Source organism: Saccopteryx bilineata, chromosome 5 (assembly GCF_036850765.1).
Source record: "Saccopteryx bilineata isolate mSacBil1 chromosome 5, mSacBil1_pri_phased_curated, whole genome shotgun sequence".
Classification (NCBI taxonomy): domain Eukaryota; kingdom Metazoa; phylum Chordata; class Mammalia; order Chiroptera; family Emballonuridae; genus Saccopteryx; species Saccopteryx bilineata.
The window spans coordinates 120056572-120070010 of record NC_089494.1 but is presented as its reverse complement, the minus strand read 5'-3'; the positions used below and the strand labels follow the sequence as shown (position 1 = coordinate 120070010).

At 39.3% G+C, this 13439-nt stretch overlaps 1 protein-coding gene across 3 annotated transcripts in view; it reads left to right on the top strand.

Annotated features, from left to right (window-relative positions):
* The window catches only part of CNTNAP5 (contactin associated protein family member 5), an 884141-nt gene that overhangs the window by 365117 nt on the left and 505585 nt on the right, over positions 1–13439 (top strand). For all 3 annotated transcript variants that reach the window (XM_066280702.1, XM_066280703.1, XM_066280701.1), the window contains exon 4: positions 12270–12417. In XM_066280702.1, coding sequence (XP_066136799.1) covers positions 12270–12417 — 148 coding nt within the window. The remainder of the gene's footprint in view (positions 1–12269; positions 12418–13439) is intronic.

The window sequence follows — 13439 nt, the reverse complement described above, 5'->3', positions numbered from 1 at the left end:
CATTCAGAAAAGTTAAATTATCTTAGGAAAAAATCAACTCCTTCATGATAGGTGAATTGAGGTTCAGGTACTGGTGGAGACACTGATATGGAAATGAATCCGAAAAGATCTTTGGAGGAAATACTGATAAGAGCATTCTAGAGCCTTTGAGCCATCCTTTGGCACTCACAGAACTAGCACCAGGCTTATCCTTTTCTCTGGTCAATTCAATGTAAGAGCATCCAGTCTGTAGTTGTTTGTGGGTTCAACCCCTGGATCCTCTGAGACACAGACTGCCATCCAGGAAGAAGTACAGACAGCATGTGCTGCCCACTGACTCCTCCGGCCCTTCTCCCTCAACCAGCCTCTGCTAGGCAGATGGCAGAGGGTTCTTCACTCTATACATTGAAACTTGATTCACTGTGTGCCCCCAGCAGGTTTCTAGTCTGGGATTAAGTGCCTTAAAGTCAGCTGCAGTAATAGGAGTAAGTCTAATATGCAACATTGTTTCGATCCTCTCTTCAACAAGTAGTATTTGGTTGAGAAAATACCTTAACATGCCTATCTCTGGTTTGTCCACCACAAGATGTGAACAGGGAGTTCTCACATTTCCACCTTGCATTCACATTTCTAGAAAGTGTGATTCCTTTAAGATGCTCCGTGATACCTGATCTGAGGTGGCTCAGTGGATAAAGTGTTGACCCAGAACACGGAGGTCGCTGGTTTGAAACCCTGGGTTTGCCCGGTAAAGGCACCTATGGGAGTTGATACTTCCTGCTCCTACCTTCTTTCTCTCTCTCTCTCTCTCTCTCTCTCTCTCTCTCTCTCTCTCTCTCCTCTCTCTACAAATTAAAACCAAAAAGAAAAGAAAACACTTATTTTAAAAAATGCTCCACAGAAAAAATAACAGGATTCCCATCAGGCTGTCGATTTCCTTTTCAGACATGGAAAAAGGGTGAAGTATTGTTTCTTTTGGTCTTTGGTGAAGCATGAGAAGTCTTATTTTGCTAAGTGGGTATTTAAGCATTTCCCAGGCATGGACCATATGATCCAGCTGCTCTTTATGTGGTGTTCCAGCTCTCAGTGCAGAGACAGGAACAAATATGTATATGACAGTGTTGTCGACATCTACTTTATTATCCTGTATATGAACAGCAGATACCTCACAAAATGTGGATTCCCTGAGCAAACAAAACAGTGGCAATAGAGGGATGTTGTTTCATATGCATGGACTCATGTTCAGACGAATGTGTGTCTTCCCACGTGTGGCACCTCAGGAGCAGCTGTGCTCTCTGTCATCCCAGCTGCATTTCTAGGTATGACTTCTATGTTATTAACTGATCAGATGTTATTTTCTAGTAAAAATTGACCCAGACATCATAATTGTCATAGGGAATCTGATGGCCAAATTGCATATGTAAGGATTCTTGTGTTCTACAAAGAGTTTGGGGACAACTTAAGCCAGAAACTTCATTTACAGTAAAGATGCTTCTCTTAAAAGTGGTAAATGAGAAAGAGGCCCATGGTGATGTGAGAAGCCTCTGACTTCTACTTTACAATAAATAGTCTTACTAATACCCGTTCTTAGTGCGTAAAACTTGAGACATTTAGTCAACTCTATGCTTGAATTATTGATGGAATGATTTTTCTGCAAAGAGGAACGCACTGGTTCATCTCACTAGGGCAACATTGAGGGAAAGTGAGAATGAATCATCTTCCCTACCGAAACGGGAGGCAGAGACCCTGAGGCCCCGTGGACAAGGGTGCTGTGAGAAGCCAGGCTTCCCTGCCTCAGATCAGTGCTGAACGCAGACAGCTGGAGCCTTTCGTGGGACAGGCGTGGCAATGAGACCATCATGAACAATTTTTATTGGCTACTTGGTAGCTTCTGCCATCAAGTCTTACGACATCCCTTCACTGGGAATAGCCGGGATGGGTCTGGGAATAACCTCATACTGTCTCAGCATGAGGTTTCTGTGGTGTGCTTGGAGACTTTTTATCTGATGAGATTTGCACCACAAATACCTTTAATAAAGAAAAACTAATAATAAGGTGGCCAATATTGGATTTAGTGTAGGATCCTACTTTCTGAAGCAGCCACCTCAGTGACTACACTTCAGGAGGATGGCTATGGCCAGGACAGGAAGACTAGGAGCCAGATGACCACATAGGTGTGTGAAGGCGTGTGCAGTAAACGTGTCGGGGCAGGGACAGGAATGAGAAAGCACCGACACCCACCGAAGGGCATTTCTGCTCTCAGAGACAGGCAAATATACAAGAATGTCTTCAGTGGTACCGTTCTGTGACTCAAGAGCCTGAGCACGCTCCTAAGTGAAGGGAGCGGGGCAGCAGTGCCTGGTTGTGGCAGCAGGCTCCACCTGACTGCCGGCTCTGCCTGTGGTCAACAGGGAACGGCAGTCTTCCCTGGAGTTGCCTGAATCCTTGAGCTTTCCTCTGCTCCGGAGGTCATGCCAGGCAAGGGTGCAAGGTGGGGAGTGACATGAATCAGTTACCCTCTTTGTCCACTATCAGGATTCAGCTAGAGAGGTGGGATATTCTTACACAGCTATTGAATTCCAGGTGGTCTTCTTCTCAACTAATGAAGTAGCTGCTCCTGTGGAATTGCAGGTAGACTGGCACTCCTCATATGCACTGATAACAATGTAATGGGCACCGCACCACAAACAAGTTAGAGGAGAAAAAAGTATTAAATGGTTTAATTCCTTTTTTAACACCCTAAAATATAACATTTTAGAATTTCTATCAGCCACCAACAGCAGCCAGTGCCTATCACCAGCCTCTCCCTTTCTATTTTCTACTAACGCTTGTCTGAAATCCATTTCGGCACATACACCTGAGCCGAACACTGAGTTCAGAACACTGAAGCCTGAGTGGGTTTACCAAGTTTAGTTTTAACTCTGAGGCTTGCATGGTAATGACCCTCTGCCTTATTAAATATGTCTTATTAAATAAGAAAAATATCATCCCAGTTAGCTCAGGGCTGCTGGTTCTTTTTTAGCTTTAGTTTGCACTCCTATTTGCAGAGAGCCCTTTGAATGTTGTTCAGAAAATTTAAGTATAATTGATAAGTAAATGCCTTGTATGGGGCTTGGGAGTATTACTAGGTTGCCACTTTATAATATACTCACACAGATATATTTTTACACCAAAATAGGTACTGGGATCGTTCTCACTCTGTTAGATTACTATCTGTACTGGTGGGAATCTCTATGTGCTGTCCCATGCCCATACAGTATTTCATGTAAGATTCACAATTGACCTGGACAGTTTCTTTTCACCATTTTCCTGCTGAGAATAAATACAAGATCCAGGAAAGTTATGTTCCTTTGTTCATTCATCACTCACTCGGTCAGTCAGCAACTCATAAATAACAGTGTGAGCCGCATTAAAATGCTCTTGGTAATGCACCATTTTTTAAGCAGCTGCACAGATGAGGTGTGCATTACTGACTGTCATTTTAACGTACTTTTAAGAACACTGTGATCCTTGCACTGGGCTAGACACTCCAGTTTGTGATAAGATGCCATCTTTATCTCCAAGGGAACTATAGCCCAAGTACCAGGCTGGGGATGACAACATCAACAGGTGGGGAGCACTGCCACCTAGCAGGCGCCTGCCCCCTGAGGTGATGTGGTTTGCTTGGCAGAGCACCAGACTTGAAGTAGAAGTCTCCCTGAGAATTCCTGGTATTTCTTGTTAAGGTTAGTGAGGCAAACAGGTTGTTGCACCTGTTCTTTCAGATCACACTGGAATTAAGCAGATGATACTATCATCTTTGCAGCACCTGGATGTGGGCAGCCTCATTGCCTGTCCCAATATTCCATGTGGGTTGACACCATGTGATGTGCTTGGTGCATTCTGTGAGTTGCTCTGGTGTCAGCTAATCTAGTCTGCTCTCCAGTGACAAGTGCCAGTGATGGTCCCGTCATAGCCTCACAGGTTAAGCCCTCTCTATTAGCTGACTAACAATGTGGGAGAAAAATATTAGCAAATTCATTATGACCACAGGTTCTTCCATTTACTTACCCTAATGTTGATTAATATCAAGGAATGAGGGACCGAGAGGAAGGAGCTGTGTGTTGGCTCTGGTGCCCCCCTTTTATTGACTTGTGTGTCTTCCTACCTGCTCAGGGGAAGGAATACCCCTGAAAGCCCCTTTCAATGCTTCTTCACTTTTGTGGACTCATAAAAAACTTCTCTGATCTTTAACTTTACTAGAGGGGAGTAAATGGAAGAAGAAAGACTCACTTTTGCATCATCTTCCTGAATAGGGACAAAATCAATGAACAGCTTTGTCAAGAACCACAAGCATGAATAGTTTAAAACAGGGGTAGTCAACCTTTTTATACGTACCATCCACTTTTGTATCTCTGTTAGTAGTAAAATTTTCTAACCGCCCACCGGTTCCACAGTAATGGTGATTTATAAAGTATGGAAGTAACTTTACTTTATAAAATTTATAAAGCAGCGTTACAGCAAGTTAAAGCATATAATAATAATTACTTACCAAGTACTTTATGTCGGATTTTTGCTAAATTTGGCAGAATAAATCTTTACAAAATAACTTACTGTAGTTAAATCTATTATTTATAATTTGGGTGCTCCACTACCGCTCACCATGAAAGCTGGAACACCCACTAGTGGGTGGTGGGGACCAGGTTGACTACCACTGGTTTAAAATAACAATAACATATCTCAATGACAACAGTACAAGATATATGCCCAAATTTAACATAATACTGCTTGAGGTCGGGTGAGGGGAAAAATGATTTCTGAGAAGTAGTATGTATAATATGGTTCAGAATTAAACTCTCAGATTCCCAGAATCTCCTGGTGAGCAAGGGGAACACTGCATTAAATGGCCACACAATTGTAAAAGGTGTTGTAAATTCAGAAAGGTTAAATGCATGTGTGTGGGTGTGCGTGCAGAAGGAGGAGTGTGAGGAGTATAAATAAAGTACAGTGAGCTGCGATATGCAGGGAGCCTACCAAGTAGCTAGCATGGAGGAGACCTTCAAAAACTGGTAGCTGTTATTATGCCACCAAAATCATCTGGTTGATTTCAGACACCTGGCATATTGGGAGATAATGGGAGTGGAGTAAAAGGATAAGTGGACTTTAATCAGAGTCTCTATAATCCAGTCCCAATTTGATAATTTATTGATTTATGACTTATCCCATAATTTAAACTCTCCCAAGCCAAGTTTTTTATCTCTTAAATAAAGATAATGCAGATTTCCTATCTTACAATGATATTATGCTAGAAAGGAGCGATGAATGTTTCTTGCAGTCATCTGCTTCCTGTTACTGACCTGATTTCTACGTCAGAATTAGTTGTCCCTTTTCTGGACGCAGGCACAGGATTGCAGAGTGTGCTCATGTGGCTGGTTCTTTGCACAACATAATGTTTGTTATTTTAGTCTTAAGAAACATTTCATCTGCTAATATTTTGAGTGATTTAAATTTTTTCAATCTTCTTGAGGTATAAGCTTAGATTTTTAAATTTTGTACCTTCTTTCTTATGAAAAAGAAAACTTTAAAGCAATACATTTTCTTCAAAGGACCACTTTGGATATGTTCTACACATTTTGACACAATGCTTTTATCAACATTTGTTTTTATCTATTTCCAAATTTCCATTGTGGTTTCTTTTTTGACTTACGGGTTATTTAGAAGAGCATTGGTTAACTTCCAAATATTTGAGGATTTTCTAAGTCATTTATTTTTAACTCCCATCTTAATATAAATAGTGGTTCAGATACAAGCCCCATGGTTTTACTAAGATTTGTTTTGTCATGGAGAATAAGCTCTCTCATTGATGGTACATGTGTACCGTGTAACATCTGCAGTGGTGTAGTGCTACATGTATGAACATTCATTATGCTAATTTCATTGCTAGCGTTGCTTGCATCCTCTATAGCCTTGATGATTTTTTCCCACTTGTTCTACTGATTATTAAAAGATGTTAAAAAACAACTATATCTGGAATCTTTTTCTTCCTCTTTGTCTTTATAATGTTTTGCTTCTTGTATTTTAAATCTCTAATATAGCTGTGTACATGTTTAATATTTTGTTGTCTTCATGATAGATAGGCCCTTTATAATTTTGAAATGTTTACTGTATTTTGTTTTTTAATTATTTCATTTATTCATTTATTTTTAATTGAATTTATTGGGGTGGCATTGGTTAATAAAATAATATAGGTTTTATGTGTACAATTCTATAATACATCATCTGTGTATTGTATTGTGTGTTTACCACCCCAAGTAAAGTCTCCTTCCATCACCATCTATCCCTCTCTACCCTTCTCCATCTCCTCCCATCCCCTTTCCTTCTTGAAACCCCTATACTGCTGTCTGTTTTTATAAGTTTTTTTGCTTAATCCCTTCAGCTTTTTCACCCAGCCCCACAACCCCTATTTCATCTAACAGCTGTCAGTTTGTTCCCTGTGTCTATGAGTCAATCTCTATTTTGTTTGTTAGTCTTTTCTTCATTGCATTCCAATATGAGTGAAATCTTATAGTACTTGTCTTTCTCTGACTAGCTTATCTTACTTAGCATAATGATCTTCCAACCATGCTGTTGCTAAAGTTAAGTTTTCCTTCTTTTTCTTATAGCTGAATAGTATTTCATCATGCAAGTGTACCACAGATTTTTTTATCCACTCATCTACTGATGGACATGTGGGCTATTTCTAGATTTAGGCTATTGTAAATAACTCTGCAATGAACACAGGGGTGCATATATTTTTTAGAATTAGTATCTTTTTTTTCTTTGTATATTATTCCCTGAAATGGAAGTGTGGGTCATATGGCACTTCCATTTTTAATTTTTTGGTCAACTCCATTGTATCTTGCACTATAGCCTACTTTGTCTAATTGAGGAATTTCACATTTATTATGTCTGCTATTTTCAGGTAATATCTTCTTTCATCCTTTTTCTTTCAACTTGTCAATGTCTTTATTTTTTGTTTTGTTTTGTTATTGTATTTTTCTGAAGTGAGAAGCGAGGGTAGGCAGACAGACTTCCACATGCACCTGACCAGGATCACCCGGCATGCCCACTAGGGGGCGATGCTCTGCTCATCTGGGACGTTGCTCTGCTGCAACCAGAGCCATTCTAGCACCTGAGGCGGAGACCATGGAGCCATCCTCAGTGCCCAGGGAAACTTTGCTCCAGGGGAGCCTTGGCTGCAGGAGAGGAAGAGAAAGACTAAGAGAAAGGAGAGAGAGATGGGTAGAGAAGCAGATGGGTACTTCTCCAATGTTTTGATTATTAAAAATGAGTATCACATAAAAACTGCATAGAAGGGCCATTTTAAAAAAAACTAGACTTATAATTATTGCCATTTAAGTGGAGTTCACCCATTTTTAAATGTAATTATCATTTGGGTACATTTAAGTAAACTATTGTGAAATTAATTTTAACTTTCTTCTCTGTTACTTTTTCTCATTTTCTGTCTTATTTTGTATCAAACTAGACCTGTTATCACTCTTAGCATTCCATCCTTTTTTTTTTACTGCCTTTGTGGCTATACCTTTTTATTTTATTTTAGGCATCCTGAACTTACTGTAGTCTATCTCAAATTGACATCAGATCTTTTTATATGTAATGTCAAGGCATTTCAATAGATGATTCTGTTTATGCTATATTTCATCCTTCATGATTTTATTGACATGTCTACTTCTGCTTAGGTTATAAACACCACAATGTATTATTATTTTTTATTTAGACTGTGTGTTGATATTTAAGCTGTTTAAAGAAAGAAAGAAAACTAGTCTGTCATATTGACCCACATGTTTGCCACTGTGAATGCTTTGCAGTCCTTTTTGTTCCCTGAAAATTCTATCTGGCATCAATTCCTGAAGATCATAGAGTTTATTTAACAATTATTTTTTTTTTTGCATCCTTCTGAAGTTGGAAACAGGGAGGCAGTTAGACAGACTCCTGCATGCGCTTGACTAGGATCCACCCAGCATGCCCACCAGGGGGCCATGCTCTGCCCATCTGGGGCGTCACTCTGTTGCAACCAGAGCCATTCTAGCACCTGAGGCAGAGGCCACAGAGCCATCCTCAGCCCCCAGGGCCAACTTTGCTCCAGTGGAGCCTTGGCTGTGGGAGGGGAAGAGAGAGACAGAAAAGAAGGAGAGGGGGAGGGATGGAGAAGCAGATGGGCACTTCTCCTGTGTGCCCTGGCCAGGAATCAAACCCAGGACTCCTGCACGCCAGTCCAACGCTCTACCACTGAGCCAACTGGCCAGGGCTTATTTAACAATTCTTAGCAGTGATATGTAGGTAATAAATTCTCTCAGTTTTTGTCTATAAGAAACTGTGTTTACACAGTTTTTTACATTTAAAAGTTATTTTGGCTGGATATAGAATGATAGATTGACAGTTTCCTCCTTTCAACAACAGTCAGTTGCCATGGTTTTTCAGCTGTCATTCCCACTGTTGTGAAATAATCTTTAGTTCTTCATCTGGCTTCAGGTATGCAGAAGCACTAAAGCAACCAGCAGGGCTTTGGAACTGAAGCATCAGGAGAGTCAGGACATGTGTCCTTGTTTTTCATCTCCACCTACAACTTCTTGCATTGCTCTGGGGGATTGTCATTCATCTAGTCAGAAGATGGACTGGTGAGAGCTTAGTTGCAGCTGTCTCTAGACTCTTTATGTCTCTACCTTTATATGTTTCTGAGCTGATTTTGGGCTGTTAGCTCTAGAGAGGAGGGCCCTGGCACCATACAATGCAGACTTTGAGATATCAAATCTTTGAGGCCTTGGGTTTGTCTGGCACATGAGACTGTGGAACTATGAAGCTGCAATGTCCATGGGAGATTATGGGAGAGTAGGACTTTGGGACTGTGAGAGTTTGTGATTACAAGGCTGCAAGACAGTGAGACTCAGAAGATGAAGTTGCTTCCCTTGTGTTATATAATCATGCCTGGAAATTGCCCCTTTGATGGGAATCCAGGTCCCCCCATTGAGACATACAATACATGAACTAAGGAGTCCTAAGCCTTTTATCTGGAAATATGCAACCAGGAATTCAATATTAGTTTAAGTTGTAGTGTCTACAAATTACATAGAACCCAGAGAGGGCACCCATCACCCTCAGTATGAAAAAGTTCACTTAGATAAAAGATGCTACAGACCCAGGACTTTACATGGTCTGTAGCCTACATGATTAAGGAGGAATCCCGAGCAATGAAAGGCTCCCTAGTTAGATTGTAGAAAAACATGAAATTCCTTCACTCTGTCTAAAACAATGTAAATCCACAGAACTGTCACTTCCCCTGCCCTCCAAAATGCATATATCAAAAAAGTATGGACACAAGTAAAATTTAAAGAGCACTAAACTGCACAAGGAACAGTCCTTTTTAAGTGAGCAAGGGATTCAGGAAATTTTATACCTGTGCGAGTTGCTAAAGTTGGGAGCAGACCATAAGAGACTACCAATAAAAATATTCTTTTTTGGATAAGAAGGAAATGGCCAAAACAAAGAAGTCTGTGGAATGTGGGATTTGAATGTTGCAGAATTTCTCTTTGCCAAGTCATTCTCTTACACAAGGATTTTGCTGCAGGTATAGCTGAAGTGTGAGAAGTGTTTTCTTCATAAGCCACTTTGTGATTTTAGTAGTGATTATATCAATTGTTTAATCTCAGTGTTATTAGCCAATCTGTGTTCTGTGTGCAGAAGAAATGTCAGAATGTTCAAGCTGCCCTAGATTCATGAGTGTTTTATGGATACACCAAGTTTGAGTTTAGGGTCTTTAAAAATGGATTCCATTAAGTAGATAAATCATTTACCACATTTTTTACTCCATAAGATACACTTTTTCCCCCAAAAAAAGTGGAGGGGAAAATGTCCTGCATCTTATGGAGTAAAAAATATGATAATTATTAAATATTTTAATGCACCATTGGTTCAGAATTTTTTTTCTTATTTTCCTCCTTAAATAGGACATACCTTAAAACCTTATGTGTGTCCTATGGTCATGTGCATCTTATGGAGTGAAAAATACAGTACATGGTATTCTATTTGGCCACTTGAGAAACCAGTGGATCTTCTACTTATTGGTTGGCATTGAGGGACATTAGCAAGCAGGCTTTGTCTATGAATACTTGAGTCAGAAAGGAAGGCAGATGATGACTTTTCAGAAAAAAAGCAAATCAGTGTGCCGGTTCTCATGCACAAATGGAATAATGAAAAGGTTCTGTGGACAGATAACAGTGATTGCTTGTTGAACAATAATATGAATGCACTTAATTCCACTGAAATATATACTTTAAGTGGTTAAAATGGTAAACTTTATATTTAGCATATTTTACTGCAATGGAGAAAGAAAAAGTAGACATGAGGAAAAATTTTTTTTTGTTCCTGAAATAATTTCTCTTAATGAAGGTCAGGAGGCATAATTTTAGCCCCCTGCTATGTGTTCCTTTGTTTAAATTTTATAAGAAAATATGAAAATGAATTACAGTGGTCCCTTGTCTATTGTGAGGGTTAGGTTCCAGAACCCCCGTGATAAGTGAAAAGTGATAATATGAAAAATACATATATAAACCCTCCCCACCTTCTTATAAACCTTTCCCACACTGTTATTAACCTTTCTCACAGTCTTATAAATACTTCCTATGCTCTTAAATACTTTCTACACTCTTAAACCTATGTAATTTTAACAACATATAAAATTCTATATGGGTACTCACCAGTGAATATACTACAACTTGAATGATGAAAATGATGACGAGTTAGCTATGCAGTACTGATGACAATGAAGGTGATGATGATGATATGAATGTACTGCACAGCCAAGAAGAACATTACAGCTCATATGCTATACTCTATGCATTTTATTTTTATTTAATATTATTTAAATATGTTTTAATTAGTATTTTTAAATTGTTTTCTATTTTTCAGCTAAAAATGCTTATTTTATCACAAAATATAATTAAAATTATAAATATATAAAAATATCTATATACTGCAAAATCCCATGATATAGCAAAAAGTCCACAACACAAAATTAGATATATAAAATTTAAAAACCTGAAATACAGTGAGACCATGAAAAATGAACCACGATATGGCAAGGGACGACTATACTTACAAAGAAAATACTCCTGTTACCTCTATTCCTTTCTTCTAACAATTTACAATGGAGGCCTGACCTGTGGTGTGCAGTGGATAAAGCATTGTCCTGGAACACTGAGGTCGTCAGTTCAAATTCCTGGCCTTGTCTGGTCAAGGCACATATGGGAGTTGATGTTTCCTGCTCTTCCCACACTTCTCTCTCTCTCTCCACTCTCCTCTCTCTCCTCTTTCTCTAAAAAATGAATAAGTAAAATCTAAAAAAAAAATTAACAATGGAATCTTTGAAGGGTGTGAGGCTGTAGAGAATCCATAGACTTTGAAATAGAAAAACTTTAGAATTAAATTTCAAGCCAACTACTAACCAACTAAATAATTTTGAAAATTTTTTATTCTCCCCCATTTTCTTTCTAGGCTTTAGAGGGTTTTTTTGTTTATTTGTTTGTTTGTTTTTTTGTTGTTAATCTGCGAAGTTATAATAATGAAAAGCACTTAGCATCATAACTGACCTCAATTAGTAGCAACAATTACTTCAAAGAAAGCCTTTCCTTCTTAGAGGAGATTGTCAGTTATCTCACATTCTATAGTGATTATGAACATTAGGAATATCAAAATTTTATTCTATTACTTACTTTGTAAAGCTTTTAGGGTCCACCTCTTATGACGTACTAGAATTGATTTATTGATAAAACTGGGGAAGGGTATTAAAGAATAATATTCAGTGTTTCTGAAAAAATATAACAAAATATAGTCCAGTCCTCACCCAAGTCAGATTTCATTTGAAATAGCTGAGAAACTGTTTTGTTTTCTTTTTTTTTTAAATGGAATGAGGTGACATCTTTTTTTTAAATTTTTTATTTATTCATTTTTTTTAGAGAGGAGAGGGGGAGAGAGAGAGAGACAGAGAGGAGAGACAGAGAGAGAGAAAGGGGGAGGAGCTGGAAGCATCAACTCCCATATGTGCCTTGACCAGGCAAGCCCAGGGTTTCAAACCAGCAACCTCAGCATTTCCAGGTCAACGCTTTATCCACTGCGCCACCACAGGTCAGGCCTGAGAGTTTTCTTTGAAAGGTGTGGCAGAGTAAGAATGTGGATTTGCCCTGGTTTTCCTTGAACTCTGGCCTGTAAAGGGGATGCCGTGGAAGGAGTTCACACTGTGCCCCCTCTTCTCTCTGCAGACATTTGCTGGGAACACGAATGCCGACAGCGTGATGCACCACAAGCTACTGCACTCAGTGAGGGCACGATTTGTTCGCTTTGTGCCCCTGGAATGGAACCCAAGTGGAAAGATCGGCATGAGGGTCGAGGTCTATGGATGCTCGTATAGTAAGTACCGGCCTGGGTCGTCCAACCGGTGTTCTGTGAGGGGCACTCTCCAAACAGCACCAGCTTATGAACCTGGAGAATGGAAATCTCGATGGTTTTAAAGTGATTTCTGGACCATAATAACCTATAAACATTTGAAAACGTATATAAAATTCTATCCTGGATGGGGACCTCTTCTATTTAGGAGTCAAGGAGCTGGAAGGTGAGCGATGATACCGGCTTACCAAGAATGTTCAAAATTAAGAGCTTTTAAAGTTTGAGTTGTCGTTTTCCTCACACAAAGATAATAATTTAGGCCCAGTTCTTTCCTAGTAGGAGGTAATTGTTATAATGTTCTCCCCTCTTTCAGAACCATAAGAGAAAATAAACAAAATTTTCTCCCTGTTCACTTTTTTCAAAGAGGATGAGAAGGAAGATTTCAACCCATACAATGTTTCTTTCCTGAAATTATGCTAGCCATTCTTTCCCCTGTGAGTTGTCTGTATGGGACTTAAAAGTGGACCCACCTTATATGCAAAGAAGGTTGTAAACATGGATGGAACTCATAACGTTCCAAGATAAAGTCAAAATTATACAGGAAAGCTTTCCCTCCCTTTAATTCTCCCCCTTCGGGGTTTATATTTAAATGTAAAGTGACATAAAAATAAATTGTTTTCATGCCTTTGCAGGGACATTTCCTGCTTGTATCCTATGATCCCTAATGAATAAACACATTTGATCACTACACTATCATTTTAGTATAAATGAGTTCATTGGGCTCCTGGTTGGGGTTACAGGAGTGCCTAATAGGCGAGATGCTTGTATTCACTTCCACCGTCTAACCAACAAATACCTGCAGAATCATCTGGAGAGTTTCTTAGAAATGGTTTCCTAGCCCTGTCTTTTACTTACTGGACTATGGTTTCTGCAGTTAGAGACCCAGGAAGCTGAGTGTTAACAAGCTTTCCAGGGGAGCCATAGCTGTAGAGTGTTTACTAAAAGGAAAGTCCTACACAGAGGAGATTTGCTTGTGGAATTACTGT